The 19,060-nt window shown below is 41.0% G+C and overlaps 1 protein-coding gene across 1 annotated transcript; it reads right to left on the bottom strand.

Moving 5' to 3' along the window:
* Positions 1 to 1,834: 1,834 nt before the first annotated feature.
* On the bottom strand, positions 1,835 to 16,241 carry LOC124143294. Its single transcript, XM_046512209.2, has 4 exons — positions 16,123 to 16,241; positions 6,395 to 6,838; positions 3,856 to 3,900; positions 1,835 to 2,394 (listed from the first exon to the last, which is right to left on the bottom strand). Exons 1-4 carry the CDS (start codon positions 16,181 to 16,183, stop codon positions 2,102 to 2,104), a joined length of 843 nt encoding a protein of 280 aa, XP_046368165.1. The 5' UTR covers positions 16,184 to 16,241; the 3' UTR covers positions 1,835 to 2,101.
* Positions 16,242 to 19,060: the final 2,819 nt, after the last annotated feature.

Genomic DNA, 19,060 nt, shown 5'->3' with positions numbered 1-19,060 from the left:
TTCGTTATAAGCATATATACAACATATATATAGCAAAAATGACCGGGACCAATAATTGAGTTCTTAACATCCGTCAGTTCGTCATAAGCGTGTTCGTTATAAACGTATTTTACTGTAAATAAATACATGTTATATGAGTGCGATGTCAATTGATGGTGGTTTAAACATGTGCGTTAAAGTAACCCTGTTTAGAGTCCACAACCAATAACAATCTGAAGAACATAAAACTTCGTGATGTAATTGCCAAGTTGTATTAACCAACCAAGGATATTTTAGTTAACTTTATTCTTTTGTTCGAGTGTAGGATCCTAGAGCAACTACCCCCAGGGTAGATATCAGACCACATCCTGGTCAGCAGCACGCCATGCCATCAGGTACAGACGTGAGAGAGAGAGAGAGAGAGTGAGTGAGTGAGTGAGTGAGTGAGTGAGTGAGTGAGTGAGTTATTTTTTAGTTATATCGCGGCGTGTCAGCTTCATGTGGAAGGAAAGCCCGAAGTGATGCAGGACTCAGATGTTTACCACTTCGGTGAAACCCACGAGCACGGGTATGGTGCTGACAAACCTAAGGCCTGCCTAAGGGACGCAACTCTGCACCGCGAATCGCGGTGCCTTAGGCGACTGGGCCCCCCGTACCCTCTAAGGCGCAGAATGACGGAATTACACCATAAAAGGCGTAAGCTGAGACTTATGTGACACGTAATGTGTCAGCTTTATGCGAAGACAACGACATTGTGTAATTATATTATGAACAAATAAAAAATGCAAAGATGGCGACCACAGAAATCTATCTGCGTGTTGCTTAGCAACGTGATCATACATATTTCGCTACGAAGCAGCTGCCAGAAACAAGTGTGTGTAATAAGGTCTACTCAACTACATATCACAGGTAACGAAATACCACGAGATGGGCACAATCACTTGTCGAGACAAAAGAGTGGGATCGCTGTTTAATAGATAAGGGTAGGTGTGCATTGCGTGAAACTACTTTAATAGTATGAAGATGCAATATTTGATTATCAAAATATCCAAAAGAAACACTTGGAGAATTGGAAATAAATGCACATTTAAAGAGGTTCAGTCGAAAGACCACTATGATAAAATGAAGAGCGGCTAGTGTCACCTTCAAGTACATGAAATGGAAGTGCCCATAGCTATGTTGCAGTTGTGGTTTAAACACGTCTTTAAACACAACCAAACAACCCTTGTTTGATACATATTTACATCTCTGGTTGTTTTACGCCCTGATACTGTCATTACAATTGCAATATAGGCGACAAAACTTTTTCCCTAATCATACGATTCATGTTTTCGTGTTCCTCATGCGAACTTGGCTTGACTTGCCTTTTCATGCGTTTGTGACGGGTGCCAACGGTAGAACAAGATACACTCACCTTTTAGCAAACACCTGGTATCAGAAATATTTTATTTATAAACACATGCTCATTATATAGTCGCAATTGCACAATAGAGATTTCTTATGGTTATGGAAAGGGTTTTGTCGTTGTTAGTTATATCAACATCAGTTATTGTATATCTGCTTTGTTCTCGATCCTGAAATCAGTTTATATAGTTTAAATAAATACATATATATATGTTTGTGATGATGGCCAGAAATAAAAGGGGCATTGGAGAAGTAGCTGAATCCACCTTTGAGTGAGTGAGTGAGTGAGTTGGGTTTAACGTCGCTTTTAACAGTATTCCAGTTATATCGCGGCGTGTCAGCTTGATGGGGGAGGAAAGCCCGAATTAAGGGATGCAGGTTTCAGATGTTTACCACTTCAGTGAAACCCACGAGCACGGGTATGGTGCTGACAAACCTAGAAACATAATTGGGGCGAACCGGGATTCGAACCCACAATCATAGGTTTCTAGCAGCCCAAGTGACGAAACTCTGCACAGCGAATCGCGGCGCCTTAGACGAATGGGCCACCCGTGCCCCCCTCCACCTTTGAGAAACAAGGACATATGTATCATATCTTGCCGGCGAGTCAACAACCTCATCAAAAATTCAGTTTCAGCAACAATGATTTGCAAACTTATCTCATCAAATTGGTATTTTGTGATGTGCATTAATGGTTCAGCCTGTCGAATAAGACTGATCACAGACTACCAAAGGATGTAACGGCGTAGACATTGGAACCTGCTTCATCCCCAAGTGATGGAACACACTTGTCGGTCAGTTTGCAGGTGCCCGTTGTGGAGATGCTGAACCCGATGCAAGCAGTGGTGCAGAGACATTTGTAGTTGCACTCCTTGGTGGTCATCCCTGTTTCCTGGAAGATGACGTGGTCAGCGTTGTTGATCATCTTCCCTACGCCGGACATATGGAACACGAAGGGCTGGAACCCTGAGGACACCGCCGGTCGACTCTGGGCAGCACAAGTGGGTTCCGCTGAAACATCGTGGTCGGAGAGTCAGGTATAACACTCCTTTGAAGAGTATTAAGTTACATGACAGCGTGTTGGTTTATTGTAGGGAGGAAGGGTGAGTGAGTGAGTGAGTGAGTTGGGTTTAACGCCGCTTTTAACATTATTCCAGTTATATCGCGGCGTGTCAGCTTAATGTGGGAGGAAAGCCCCAAGTGATGCAGGTCTTAGACGTTTACCACTTCAGTGAAACCCATGAGCACGGGTATGGTGCTGACAAACCTAGAAACATAATCGGGGCGAACCGGGATTCGAACCCATAATCATAGGTTTCTGGCGTGCCCAAGGGACGCAACTCTGCACAGCGAATCGCGGCGCCTTAGACGACTGGGCCATCCGTGCCCCCTAGGGAGGAAGGGAAATTGGCACATCTCAGAAACGTTTACTATTTTGGTGATATCCCGAGCACAAATAAGGCCCTGAGAAACCAACATCTGGGATCTGAACCAACTGCCATCGGATCTTAGTCAGTTAATGTAACCATATCTTTACACTGAAGATCATTGGGCGACTGACCAAAACCATCAGGATATGGATACACACGTCCAGGTGAAAGTCGAACAACCATTTATTTCCTCTTGTTTCCAATTTCTATACACTTTTACGAAGTTTCTTGAGCATAACAATAATGTGTTACACAAATACGAAACATTTTAACATATATATTAATATGTATGAGCATACAGTTTAAAATGAGATAACATGTGTTATACCTATGTTTTACTGAAGTTCAGACATTGGAATATTTAATAATACAACTCTACCGTTGTAATAATAGGTTCTAAATTAAAACGTTTACTCAGATTCCCATTGGTAAATGGAATAGTGAATGGCTTGGGATATGCCATGGTAAAAGGCTTGGGAGATGGCGTGGTAAATGACATTGCAAACGGTGTGGTAAATGGCATGGTAAATAGCATGGTAAATGGCATAGTAAATGACGTGGTAAATGGCGTGGTGAATGGCGTGGTAACTGACATGGTAAATGACATGGTAAATGGCGTGGTAAATGGCATGGCAAGTGGCATGGTAAATGGCGTGGCAAATGGCATGGTAAATGGCGTGGTAAATGGCATGGCAAATGGCATGGTAAATGGCGTGGTAAATGGCGTGGTAAATGGGATGGTAAATAGCATGGTAAATGGCGTGGTAAATGGCATGGCAAATGGCATGGTAAATGGCATGGTAAATGGCATGGTAAATGGCATGGTAAATGGCATGGTAAATGGCATGGTAAATAGCATAGTAAATAGCATGGTAAATGGCATGGTAAATGGCGTGGTAAATGGGATGGTAAATGGGATGGTAAATGGCGTGGTAAATGGCATGGTAAATAGCATGGTAAATGGCGTGGTAAATGGCATGGTAAATAGCATGGTAAATGACATGGTTAATATCATGGTAAATGAAGTGTTTGTAATCCTTACCGCATGTCTGAACAGTGTTGACAGTCAGATCATCAGTTGTAGGGTCTGGAAGGATAACAATTATCTGTTCATTTCAATGTGACATCGAAGGTTGTTTGCAAAGGAATTCATATGTTAAACCATAGAAGTACATTTCCTCAAGTGATGGTACGTACATGTAGATTTACACGCAGGTCTGGCATAACAGATGTAGATTACATCAACAGCCACGTCTACTCTTAAGAAGCTAGTCATGGAAACAGTTTTCGCCCCTTTTTTGCAAGAGATGAGGTCACTAAGTATACGTTCACACAATACGATACAACATAAGTAGCTCTAACTGCGAAAAGATCAGTATGACGTGCAGGCTAGAGAAAAAAAACACACTTAACAAGAGAGGCCCACGCGAGATATTAACAACTCCGAAGAGCACCTGAACATTGTGATATATACACTAGCCTCGCATAAACAAAAAACAAACTAGCAATAGGCACAATGACACAGCTCATGTTCTTATCATACAACTCTTTACATTTCAGCCTTGTGATATATTATTGGGGTCATGTTTTTATCGGATATATGTCCTGCAATATATTATTGGGGTCATATATTGGGGATATATTCCTCGGACGGTAGTAGTATTTGTTTGACATTACGAAAAAAATAAAAATAAAAATAAAAAAAATAAAAAATAAAATAAAATAAAATAAAATAAAATAAAATAAAATAAAATAAAATAAAATAAAATAAAATAAAATAAAATAAAATAAAATAAAATAAAATAAAATAAAATAAAAATAAAATACACAAATAAGATTTAATGTGACGGAGGCATCCAACTCGGTCACAATATGGTTTTAAAGCTGACGTTTGTACAATTGTACGCAATGTAAGCAACTACATTGTCAAACAACAGGAAAACCTGCAAGACACTCGTTTGCCATATCAATAGTTGTACGACCAAGAAATCGGAGGGTGATGGCTACAGAGAACTGAATGAAACACTATCCCATGAAGGGTTTGGTTATGGACTTCTTCCACGGCTGGACATCACAAGGGTGATAGTGATAGAGTAACCACAACATCCGTGAATCCGAAATTAAAACCTTTACCCCAAGCGGTTTAAGAGCAACAGTGGAAGAATACCTTACAACTCCCAATGTCGATTACATAGCGTCTAAGACAAAGGTGCACTTCGTGGAGAAAATGAAACAGAGTAAATGAAACACCTATACCAGCATTTTTAAAACTGAGGGGCCCAAACTATCAAAATCCTCTCAGCCGCCTCCGTGGTCTAGTGGTAGAACGTCCGCCCGGAGAGGCGAAGCCTGGGGTTCGATCCTGAGGACCCGCCTATGTACATTGTATACATTAACCTTGCCTCACTTCATTGACCTTGCCTCAATCCGAGAAAATCCTAGCTATAGGATGACCTAGGCTGACTTATCGACACAACTCCACTGGTGAGTTATCCATTTTGGAAGATTTCGTTACATAATCATCATTGTCATGGATAACACCGAACGTTCGGCAGTATAATACGTACTGAACAGAAGTACCGTCGGCGGGATGGGTTGACGTCAGTCACGTTAACCCAGCCATTGTTAACCTATCGGACAGTTCTGACTCACGTTCCGAGGAATGCGACTAATTATAAAATCATCAAAAACTGGCTCCCACAGGAGATATCGCTTTGGGTAGATATAGCTGCAATGAAATTGCATCACAATGCTTTGCAGACCATTGTGACGTCATTGTTACATGACGTCACAATCAAATGACATCACTAATGGCTCTGCTACTGCAGCTGTTTGCAGCACTTTTTACACTTAAGACACTGCTTATTACTGTCTACAAACTGAAAAGGTTGGACGAATGATTTCGGATGATAAAAAAAATCCCATCCTCGTGTCTTTTGATATCAAATATATCAACACTCGTTGATGTATTTGATATCAAAAGACACTCGGGTGAGATTATTTGTATATCAGTTAACGTGGATTCATTCCAAGGAGGTTAATGTCGTAGATGTTTGTGTGTGCGAGGGCCTTAACCATTAGCATTTCATGCGAACAAATGGTTTTGTTCAACAAGTGAGAAGCTCGGGTTTGAAGCAGAGTTGACAGACGAAAGTTAAATCAGGACAAGAGGTGAGGTGAAATGGGGTTTAACGTCGCGTCCAAGATTATTGCACTTATATAACGACGTGCATGTATGTGTATGTGTTTGTGTGGCTGCTTGTACTAGTCCGGACTGATGCCGATTTATAGTTCTAGCTCACTGAGATAGCATGCCGCAGTTTAACATGAATACCCCACTCAGACACAGTATACTGACTCCGAGCCGACCAGTCCTTGTTTTAGCCCCTTAATGCCGAGCGCCAGACAGGGTAACAACAAGTCCCATCTTTTAACGTCTTTTGGTATGACGCGGCCGGGGATCGAACCCCGGACCTTCCACTCTCCGGGCGGACGCTCTTCCACTAGACCACGGAGGCGGTCAAATCAGGACAAGAAGATCGGGATGAAACTAACAATGACTATGTCTTGACACTACTCACCAAAGCGCATGGAGACAACATTTGATCCGTCCGCCGCCCCGACAGTCATGTACTTGATCTCAATGATATCAGGGTCCATCCAGCTAATCACCTGCTGGCCACCGATGACTGTCCCCTTGCCCATCCTGATGGTGCACTGGTCCCAGGCGACCCAGTAGGGGTGAAAGGTCGAGTCGCACGTGAAGAAGGAACCTCCCTGGTTCACCTCAACCTTTGGTGTCGTCGGACAACCGCTGCATTTTTTCCTGACTGCCGAGAAATACTGTCCACCAGTGTCTTTATTCAGATCGATGTTGTAGCCATTGGATGTTGACTTGGTCGGCCCCCACAGCCCAAACTGAATGTTCTTACATCCCTTCAGTTCAACCTTTGCTGACCAGTGGCCGATGATGTTGAGACCGTATGGATCTGCATAGTTGTTATATGATGCTGTGTTGAGCTGAGCTAAATGGACAAAAACATGCTTCAATGAAGTACAACTCTGTCGGAAATGGAAGGGTAATACTGTCTGTATTAATACCCAACGGGTTTAGACATCGATCCCCTTTGCGTACATGATACATATACACCTGTGACTGAGTAAAGATGCATCAGGGTTTACAAGAGTGCAGCCTCCTATTCCATCGGGGGGCACGGGTGGCCCAGTCGTCTAAGGCGCCGCGATTCGCTGTGCAGAGTTGCGTCCCTTGGGCACGCCAAAAACCTATGATTGTGGGTTCGAATCCCGGTTCGCCCCGATTATGTTTCTAGGTTTGTCAGCACCATACCCGTGCTCGTGGGTTTCACCGAAGTGATAAACGTCTGAGACCTGCACCACTTCGGGCTTTCCTCCCACATTAAGCCGACACGCCGCGATATAACTGGAATACTGTCAAAAGCGGCGTTAAACCCAACTCACTCACTCACTCACTCCTATTCCATCATCCACAGCTTGTGCAACATAACGAGATTTGCCGGTAGGCTGAGACACAAAGTAAAATCCTTCATGTTGATTTGTCATTTGTCTATGAATAACTGTTTTCATAAATAAATATGCCAATACCTCATTGCACACATGTTTGCCGAAAATGGTTCAGAATCTGCCAATATACTATCATAGACATTAAATGTGAACATGAGTTTTGTATTAATATTTGAGGTTTAAAACTAAAATAATTGTCAGACACTGGTAATTATTCGTTATGCATTCAATAACACATAGTACGAGAATTGAAATATAATATCATTTCTAAATGTTAAACCATAAATACATCGTCACATAAACCAAAACATTCAATAGGTGTCTCTGTTGAAACACTGTTTAATCTAAATGCCATGTAAGCTATGACGTATTTTGTGGTATCTAAGTATCAATGAAAACAAAACATAATCCAACTATTAAAGTATTTTCTAAAATAACATTGTCAACACCACTTATTGTTAATTAACTGGGCTAATAAGCTAATAAAATATATGTCATCCACCAGCTAGTTAATAAAAAAACACACTACAGGTAACTGCCCACACTGCAAACAACAAGAAACCCCAGAACACGCACTCATCCACTGCACACACTACCTAACACATCGAACCGCATTACAAACCACCCTCAATCTAAACAAGGCTCTCACTCTAGAAGCAATACTTAACCCACAAAATAAACTAGAAAACTTCAAGGCCTTAGGCGTATTCTTAATAAAAACGGAACTAATAAAACGCATCTAAAAACACAACAGCCTACCAAATCAAAATCACATAAACAAACAAACATCCACCATACCCAGCTCCCTTAGTTCTCCTCCCAAACCCCATCGGCATCTATTCCAAATCTCAAAATTCCCAAATTCTATATAAGCAACCCCTAAACCCCCCTCTTGGGTTGCACAGACCACTTTCGCCCCTTTCGGAAACACATTAAATGGCCTGGCCGGGCCCGTGTGCGAAATACGCATCAGTCGGAAAGCGCACGTTAAATCTCCAAAGTAAGTAAGTAAGTGAGGTGTCTACAGACTTGCTCTCGCCTTCCTGGGAACACACTCGGTCCCTGGGAAGTCCTTCGTGAGGACCTGGGGTAGAACGTGTCCCAAGCATCCCACTGTTAGTCGTAAGAAGTGACCGAATTGGGCAACCCGTTTGGCGATGGTTGCGTCCCTGTGTCGAGGGAGGACGGGAATGTGGCGGTTGCAGGCACTGGCTACAGGAATAACACACTTTTGTAATCTATGTTTAAAGGCGTGTTTGAACCACAACTGCAACATAACTATGGGCACTTCCATTCCATGTACTTCAAGCCTAGTTCGCATGAGGAAACACGAAAACATGAATCGTATGATTATGGAAAGAGTTTTGTCGCTTATATTGCAATTGTAATGACAGTATCAGATGTAAAACAACCACAGATGTGAATATGTATCAAACAAGGGTTGTTTGGTTATGTTTAAAGACGGGTTTAAACCACAACTGCAACATAGCTATGGGCACTTCCATTTCATGTACTTGAAGGTGACACTAGCCTCTCTTCATTTTATCATAGTGGTCTTTCGCTGAACCTCTTTAAATGTGCATTTATTTCCAATTCTCCAAGTGTTTCTTTTGCATTTTTTGATAATCAAATATTGCATCTTCACACTATTTTTTACTTCTTTAATACTGTAAAAAGCGACGTTTCGGTATAGATCCTTAGACCGTTGTCACCTTCTCATCCGTCAACTTCTAAGTAATGCCTATCAAACAATTTAGACACATACATATTGAAATATTGTACCTGATGTTTGCCTAAAAAACAACAATAAAACTTGTCTTAAACTATTAATGGAAGAAAGTAGCCATGCAGGAATGATTGGATGCAAAACATAAGATGTATCAACTATGAGCATCATGTCCATATTCTAATCAAATGTTTGTCGTTAATATATCGAACAATAGTTCTTTCTAAACCTCGACATGGGTAATGTACAGACTATTCACACCGAAACTTTATATACAGGATCTCTATGTTAGCGAGTGAGTATTTTACGCTGCTTTTAGTAATATTCCTGCAATATCTTGGAGCGAGCGACCGCCTTACCACTGGGCTAACCAACAGACCCACTTGTCTATGTATAATAGTAACCATGCAATATTGAGCAGAATAAACACCACAGTCATCAGCCTTGATTGTATTGGATTGTACACATTGTGCCTATTTGGCTTCTTAAAAAAGCAAATAAAGATTGATTGATGTACGTACAGATATGCTGCATATATACTTCTTAAGAAAACGTAGACATACAAATATAACAGCAACTGTGACAGCATCGCATCTGGCATGCATTATTGTTGTGCTGGGTCGATAGCACTCATTAAATTTCTATAACATTCTCAGTGATTTTTTAAGTTAGAAATGCTTTAAGTTGTAATCTATGTTTGAGCCATATGTATAGCTGAATGTGTCAAAATCATTATTGGGTTGCATACATATTCGACATCGTTTCAACGAACATTTAGTTACATGTATATGCAACTCCATTGAATTTATGTATCTCGAACTCGAACTAGAAATGTCAAATATTTAATAACATGTTATACCGACTCCATTATAACTAGTATCAAATAGGAAAAAATATTAAAAAACAAAAGCCGATGTTAGTTTATGAATGTGAATTTTCGACAAGACGAGTGTTCGCATTACATATGAATTATTATTATTCATCAAGGGGGTTGTGGAGAACACTGTACCACAACTGATGATGATGAAAGTGTGCAATGACGTCTCCTTGTTTGATTGGCTGACATTGGGTCAGTCTGTTAGAAGGTGTTTATAGCTTTACGAGTTATATGTCATTGGAAATCAATGTCCTTTGTTGTTCCCCTGGTTGTTGTCATAATTTATGAAGACCTACTGGTTGTATATCCTCTTAAATAATGGACTCTCTGGCACAAAGAACTAACCTACGCCCAGTGGATAAGTCCCCGCGGTTCCCCGGTACTATTTACACGTTGGCAATGGCGCAAATACCAAGAGAGTACGGGATACTGAAGGGATTTGTACTTCAATTGCACGCTCCAAGTCGTTGGACCCCCTAAGTGTCTTATCGTCATTAAAGATTCATAAAATCCATCCTTTTCTATGTTTCACCATTACAAGTCAACGTGGACTTCGTGTAGAATAGTTCAAAGAAAAACGATGTGACACTTTCTCTATAAAACGTGGCATTCTGCATTAATCTGCATTAGTCTAGTCTTCTATGAAAAATGGATGGTCACAACAGCACCTGTTTCAAAATAATCATATTGAACAATGGTGATTTGGGTAATCCTTTACCCCCATGGGTTTCGTGAATCGTGAGTTATAAAGGAGTTGAACGAGCAAAATATAATTGAGCGCATGTTTTCAGAAACCAAAAGAGATCATATGTGAATTTCCAATCTAAACCACCTGACTTTCTGTCTTCTTTTGGGGAGGGATATTCTGGGACAGCAATGACACCTGACATGAGTGTCTTGTGTGTATCAATATTTACTGCACATATCACAGGTAAACATGCCCGACAAAGGTACTTAATGGAGATAGGACTATAGTGCTCGCTCGTTTCACAGTTCTCCATACACTGATCAGTTACTACTTAAGATTACACTCATGAAATATACATGACATCATTCAACCAGATGGTAAAATGATGTTTGTCGTGATCACATTGTTATTATTAGAAAGGTTTATCGAGGAAAGGAAAGATCTTCTTACTCCAATTATACCGCAGCAACATCTGACAACGACCTTGAAATGTTCCATTTTAGCGTAGATGAAAATTTATACAGTGACGATAAATCCCCAAATGTCTATAGCACTGGCTTCCCACAAATTAAAAAAAAAAAAAAAAATTGAATATAAAAGTACACGGCTTACATTTGTAAAGTATTCGTCTCTAATGGGGTATCGGTGATACCGATATCGCTATCTGTACCCCGTAGGTTGAATTGCCTTAGCATGTGTCTGTGACAGGTGCGAACCGTGAACACCTTGCATCATTACTATCTGATAGGGATTCTCAAATACTTTGCATATGTATGGTACATTGGACTTCAATGAATTTCAAAGACTCTTGTTCACAAGCTGTTAGATATTAAAAGCACAATTTTTGTTACAAATCGTGGTTACCATACATATTGTTACATATCTATCGGAGGTTCAGGTAAATTTGTCAAAAATGAAAGCAAATGCCATCTGCAGTTTACAGAGAAAACAATGTACAAAATATTTGAAATGCTCGACTTCCTCATTGATAACATTTATGGAAAGTTTGGGGGTAAGAAGTAGGCAAGAAGTAGGAATCCCCATGATCACTAATTGTACTCTCCTTCTTGCACATATGTTTCTTTATGCATATGAATAGGAATTTCTGCTCGGATTGGCAAAGTCAAAAACAAGGTAATTTGGCCAAGACGTTTAAAAACACAATGTCATTTAGAAAGTGGTCAAAGTGTAACAAATGCTATATTTGGGTTATCACTTTCTTAGTAAAGTACAGATTTTCGTACTTTTTGGGGTTGAGTCCCGTATTCGAACCAGCACCGCCATAGTGAGGCAGCACACAAAGTCAGCGATCTAACCCACTCAGCCACCGAGGCTTCCACAAAAATGAAAGTCCGACAACTGGTAGTCTAGATCACGCACTTTGTGTACCCCTCTGACAAGTGTTACTTCCCACGGCTCCCACTGCCGAAAGCTATGAACACACAATGCCAGTGGTCAAATGTGACAAATGTTATATTTGGGATAACACTTTCTAAGAAAAGTACAAATTCTCCTACTTTTTGGGGTTGAGTCCCATCCGGGATTTGAACCCACGCCGCCAGAGTGAGGCACCTAATCGCCAGCACACAAAGTCAGCGATACAGACAAAAATAATTGTTCGTGTCGAACTAGTTGCATTGAATATGCTATCCACCATTTGCTATTATGGTATTTAGGGGGCAGTCGGGTAGCCTAGTGGTTAAAGTGTTCTCTCGTCAAGCCGAAGACCCTGGTTCGAATCCCCACATGGGTATAATGTGTGAAGAACATTTCTGGTGTTCCCCTCGGTGATATTGCTGGAATATTGCTCTCACTCACTCACTCACTCACTCACTCACTGTGATGTTGATTAAAATTTCCAAATACATGTATAGTTGATGTTATGATAAGCAAAGATTAAAACAAGCGGTAAATATTACGAGTTACTCCACTTTATTGTGGAATCTGTTTCTTAATACATAAGGATAGGAATTTCTTCTCCGACTGGCAAAGTCAAAGGTAATTTGTCAAAGAAGTTTAGCTTAATGATCTGGTATCGTTAAATAACCATCAAATAGCCAATTTCCTTCCACTGATTTACTCATTTGAACTGTCTCTTCTGTTTCATACTTAGATCTTTGCATACAATTCGTAGACGTTCTGGTTGACATCATATGACCCAATTGAACTGTCTCTTGTTTCATACTTAGATCTTTGCATACAATTGGTAGACGTTCTGGTTGACATCATATGGCCCAATTGAACTGTCTCTTGTTTCATACTTAGATCTTTGCATACAATTCGTAGACGTTCTGGTTGACATCATATGACCCAATTGAACTGTCTCTTGTTTCATACTTAGATCTTTGCATACAATTGGTAGACGTTCTGGTTGACATCATATGGCCCAATTGAACTGTCTCTTGTTTCATACTTAGATCTTTGCATATAATTGGTAGACGTTCTGGTTGACATCACATGGCATAAAGACGTAGAGGAAGTAATTGAGAGGCACTCAATTACCTATTTCCTCGGAGGAGTCCCAAAACACTTTATTGGATAATCGATTTCGGTTTCAAAAACACAGATATGTTTCGTTATAAAGCTAACACGTCACACGTAGCCTTTGAAGCAGCTTAAGGCGATTTAAAGAAAAGAACATGTTTACTAAACCATGACACCATTGCTGCCAGAGTGCATTTGGTTTAACACCAAACAAGGACTTTAAAAGTTTTATAAGCGCTTAGGCAAAGGGCACAGTATAATAATCAATAATACTTAGCAAGTACGTCAGGGGTCTACCAAGTGATCTACGGTGTCAGAACACGATCACATAATTACTACAATGTATAGATTATAACCGAGTGTTGGCTCTTTTCCCATTTAACACAGCTCAAACAATCAATGGTCAGCAGTCCCTATGTGAGCACGATGACATGCTGTGTTGACGTTCAATGTTACGTCAAGACAATACAACTCTCAATTGAAAGTGTACAGCATTTGTGTAGGGTTTCTTCGAGATCTGCTTTGTGTGCAATCTAATTAATTCCTTTGACGGAGACACATCACTGCCCGAGGTGAATACTGGTACTTATAACACTGAATACTGGAAGAACTGCGTGTTAGTCATGACCTGTGTTTAACATAATTGTACAATGCAAAACTATTCTCCTTGATGTTTTATTTAGTGGGTGAATTCAACTCTCCCTCCCTCTCTCTCTCTCTCTCTCTTTCTCTCTCTCTCTGGTTATGAACTTAACAATTATACATGTCAGTACGGAGAGTTGCTGTTAAGAACACCATCACTGATACAGTAAACTACGTTTATAACGAAAACGCTTATAACGAACTGACGGATAGAACGAACTTACTTTTTTGTCCCGACTGTCTGCTGTAGTTATGCTGTAGATATGCTTATAACGAACGACGGTTATAACGAACTAAAATTAGTGGTCCCTTTGAGTTCGTTATAACCGTAGTTCACTGTATGTCGTTCTCAGAATAATTGAAGTGTAAGACATATGTTCACTCACTCACTCATTATTATTACTGTATTCATTTATGTCCCTTCATATATATATGAGGACGTTTAAAGACAACACTAAAAAGCTAATGACTTGGGGAAATATATGTCCTTAAAAGGTTTTTTTTTAATTATTTTTTTACGGATGTGGAAAGAGGCACATCGGGAACGTCACTGTTCTATCAGACTTTTTTGCAAATACCCACTTACCGTATTTTCATGAAAAGGCACAAACGTTATTCAAAATTTAATGCAAGACAATTAGTGCTTTCGTTCGCCTTTTTATCGACCAACGACGTCAGGGTTTAAATAAAATATGTAAACCAACTAATAAAAAAACATGTTCTGTTTAATATATAGAGGATAACTGAGTTCCACCACTACTACATACATACCAGACTTCACTTATGTGGAACAAAAATAACTACAGTAAACTACGGTTATAGCGAACACGCTTATAACGAACTGACGGATATAACGAACTTACTTTTTTGGTCCCGACTATTTGCTGTAGTTATGCTGTATATATGCTTATAACGAACTACGGTTATAACGAACTTAAATTAGTAATCCCTTTGAGTTCGTTATAACCGTACTTTACTGTACATGTGTTTTTCAATATGGCGAACGTGGACGCCATACTGGATATAGAAACCATCATTCAGTGGCATTCTTGTCATTTGTGGGAGCTAGCCTGTGAAACATAAGATCCACTGAGGTTTCTGAGTAGATGACGTCTACAGAACAAATACAAATAATGCAAGAGAATATATTCAGTCTAGATTATCCGCAAGAACAAATTCCCTTTGACGTTAAAGGCACAAAAGCTTGAAAATTATATGAATGGACCGCTGTAAATCAGTGAGGACACCAGGTGTTCGCGAATAGGGTAAGCATGTCCTGCCATACCGGCAGCGACTGCTACTCACACAAATGTTTTTTGAAACATTTAAGAGCATGGCCCAAAGCAGAGCCAAATCATGTTAATAAAAAAAACTGTTGAACAAAGCAAGCGGAACATATGTGGTGAATTCCACTACCAACAACATTTTGAGCAACAAAGTCAGAGTAATGGCTAGGGTTTTTAATATGGCTGTTGTGGCAGAGTCTCTCACCACTTCAGCAAATCTGTCGTCATAGCTTGTGACGTGTCAGCTTCATTAGTCCAGTAGTGTTTGAGGAGAAGATGTTATACGTATGACGAATCTAGTTTCCAATATGTCCGCAGTCAGCCATATTAGATTTCCGATTATAATGCCTCGAGTAAGGTACATGTTGTGTTGATCTCTTCCACTATTTTATCTTGGCTACCGCCACAGTGAAATTTCTTTCTGCTTAATCAGTTTCAGAGTTTATTCAACAATATAGAAATAATATGATCAATTACATGGTCTAGCTAGTGCTTTATATTAATAGAAGCTTGTCTTACTGTCGGTCAAACCACACGTATCTTCCCAATTTGCTAAAACTCACGTTAGACATAGATTCACTGTTTGTATTTCATGATTTTTTTGTCCCATTTGATAATAATTATATGCTCCAATGAGTTATAACCTAAACGTGCAGGAGTTCATACGGTTAGATTGTGGAGTGAGTGAGTATGGTTTTACGCCACTTTTAGCACCATTCCAGCAAACGATGGCGGGGGACAACATTCATGGGTCTCACACATTGTACACATGTAGGGATCCGACCAGGTCCTCTGGAGTGACGAGCGAAAGCTTGAACCACTAGGCCCGGTTTAACATTGGAACACACCGTTAGTGACAGGGACGACAAACGAAGATTGAAACAACGAAACATGTTTCTCATCAATGATACGGGTTCCTAATAAAGAATACCAGAATATATAAGTGAACAAATTTGTGCAGTTTAATAAAATACAAATTAGTATGAACTATCCATTAAGAAAATTCCAAAAGCTATACCAATGCCATAGATTCATTTTCACTGGATTAAAGAATGGAAATTCACCTGGAAAAGCAGACTTCACGAACATCATAAGAATGGTCCATACTCTTGCCGCTGTTCCCATTCTTGCGAAAGCAGATCAATTCTGCTGGCCCGCCACGTCTGTCCGCTAACTGCAGCCTTCTCAGATTGTGCTGTAGCCGTGTGCAAACTCCCTTATGAATACACATGAAGTAGAATATATAATGCCGTAATGAACGGTATTTGTTGAAGAAACATTTTGTTTTCCCGGAGGACTTAGTTTAATTTAGTTTAACCTAACTATATTTTGTGTTTACTACCTGAGGCGCGGGGTGTAAAACTCGAACAGATATTTACGAAAGTATTGCTTTATGATTGTGTTCAAAACTTCTGTTAGGTCTTACGCTACATGAAAAAATCTTTTGTGTAGTTTGATTTGGGACACAATGCTGCGTATACGATTGCATTTAACGATTAGTGAGTTGGTGTAAGGCTGGTTTTTACCGTAGTTCAGCAAGAGCACGGTGCGTCAGCTGAACGTGATGCAAGTCGATCACCACTTATGTGATCCCCACGCGCAGGCCACTGCGTCTGGCGCTGACGAACCATGAATCATGAACAGGGCGATTCTAGAATTCCAACTCACCACCACAGGGTGCCCGCAGGAACCTCGTATGTGCAGGAATCTACGACGATATTACAGGGGGCACGGGTGGCCCAGTCGTCTAAGGCGCCGCAATTCGCTGTGCAGAGTTGCGTCCCTTGGGCACGTCAGAAACCTATGATTGTGGGTTCGATTCCGGTTCGCCTCGATTATGTTTCTTGGTTTTTGGGCGGCACGGGTGGCACGGATGGCCCTTTTAGCAATATTCCAGCCATATCACTGCGGGGGACACCTGAAATGGGGTTAACATGTAGTACCCATGTCGAGAATCGAACCCGAATCAGCGGATACCATTGGAGATCTTGTATCCAACAATCTTACATTACTTCTGACAACAGGAGCTCCTGTTTGCAAGAACATGACCTGGTCTCTCACAACAGGAGCTCCTGTCTGCAACAACAGGACCTGGCTTCTGACAACAGGAGCTCCTGTATCCAACAACATGACCTGGCTCCTGACAACAGGAGCTCCTGTATCCAACAACATGACCTGGCTCCTGACAACAGGAGCTCCTGTATCCAACAACATGACCTGGCTTCTGACAACAGGATCTCATGTATCCAACAACATGACCTGGCTCCTGACAACAGGAGCTCCTGTATGCAACAACATGACATGGCTCCTGACAACAGGAGCTCCTGTATCCAACAACATAACCTGGCTCCTGACAACAGGAGCTCCTGTATCCAACAACATGACCTGGCTTCTGACAACAGGATCTCCTGTATCAAACAACATGACCTGGCCCCTGACAACAGGAGCTCCTGTATCCAACAACATGACCTGGCTTCTGATAACAGGAGCTCCTGTATCCAACAACATGACCTGGCTTCTGACAACAGGATCTCCTGTATCCAACAACATGACCTGGCTCCTGACAACAGGAGCTCCTGTATCCAACAACATGACCTGGCTTCTGACAACAGGATCTCCTGTATCCAACAACATGACCTGGCTCCTGACAGCAGGACCTCCTCTATCCAACAACATTACCTGGCTTCTGACAACAGGAGCTCCTGTATCCAACAACATGACCTGGCCTCTGACAATAGGAGCTCCTGTATGCAATAACATGACCTGGCTTCCGACAACAGGAGCTCCTATATGCAACAACATGACCTGGCTTCTGACAACAGGAGCTCCTGTATCCAATAACATGACCTGGCCTCTGACAATAGGAGCTCCTGATTGCAACAACATGACCTGGCTTCTGACAATAGGAGCTCCTGTATCCAACAACATGACCTGGCCCCTGACAACAGGAGCTCCTGTATGCAACAACATGACCTGGCCTCTGACAATAGGAGCACCTGTATGCAACAACATGACCTGGCTTCTGACAACAGGAGCTCCTATATGCAACAACATGACCTGGCTTCTGACAATAGGAGCTCCTGTATCCAACAACATGACCTGGCCTCTGACAATAGGAGCACCTGTATCCAACAACATGACCTGGCCTCTGACAATAGGAGCACCTGTATCCAACAACATGACCTGGCCTCTGACAATAGGAGCTCCTGTATGCAACAACATGACCTGGCTTCTGACAATAGGAGCTCCTGTATACAACAACATGACCTGGCTTCTAACAATAGGAGCTCCTGTATCCAACAACATGACCTGGCCTCTGACAATAGGAGCTCCTGTATGCAACAACATGACCTTGCTTCTGACAATAGGAGCTCCTATATGCAACAACATGACCTGGCTCCTGACAACAGGAGCTCCTATATGCACCAACATGACCTGGCTCCTGACAACAGAAACATGAACGCCTGATCAAACACGGGAACACGTCAAAATATGGAATTGCATCTGACAACATTTCTGTCACTGATACGTCAAGGTTTGAAATGTCCTCCACATATCTACCAAAAAACATTGGGACAGCTTTGCTCGGGCCTTGGGTGTTGTAACCTTGATCAAACAAGAGTCACTGAAATCCATTAAGGTCCATTGTATGATTCAGACACTATATCGTGGGCGTGACTTTATGGATCATTTCCCAACGGTGATGATACCTGTTTAATCCTGCATCATAACTGTGAAATTAATTTTATTTATGAAATCAAAACCAATCTAGATATATATCCAAAAGCAAGTCTAGCCTTGTCTGGTCGGCATCTGGACAATTATTTGTTTTAATGACTATCGTAAAGTTGACGTCATTGACCTCTTGTCATACAGTCTTGTGGATAGTTTTTAGTCACTCAAAATATGTATGCATACATCTAAATATCACACAGATGATGCAGTTTCACTGACCTGTTTTATTTGTTGCTCATCACAGAAATCAACACTTCCCCATTGTTG

Source organism: Haliotis rufescens, unplaced genomic scaffold (genome assembly GCF_023055435.1).
Source record: "Haliotis rufescens isolate VD_foot unplaced genomic scaffold, xgHalRufe1.0.p SCAF_30, whole genome shotgun sequence".
NCBI lineage: Eukaryota > Metazoa > Mollusca > Gastropoda > Lepetellida > Haliotidae > Haliotis > Haliotis rufescens.
This window is presented reverse-complemented; position numbering and strand designations above follow the sequence as displayed.

Bases quoted from the DNA above. Each gene is read 5' to 3' on its own strand.
- LOC124143294 (XM_046512209.2), bottom strand. From the start codon at position 16,183: ATGGGAACAGCGGCAAGAGTATGGACCATTCTTATGATGTTCGTGAAG. The intron at 6,839-16,122 runs GTGAATTTCCAT...TTGTCCATTTAG, and splicing joins CGTGAAGTCTGCTTTTCCAG to CTCAGCTCAACACAGCATCA. The intron at 3,901-6,394 runs GTGAGTAGTGTC...TTATCCTTCCAG, and splicing joins TGTTGTCTCCATGCGCTTTG to ACCCTACAACTGATGATCTG.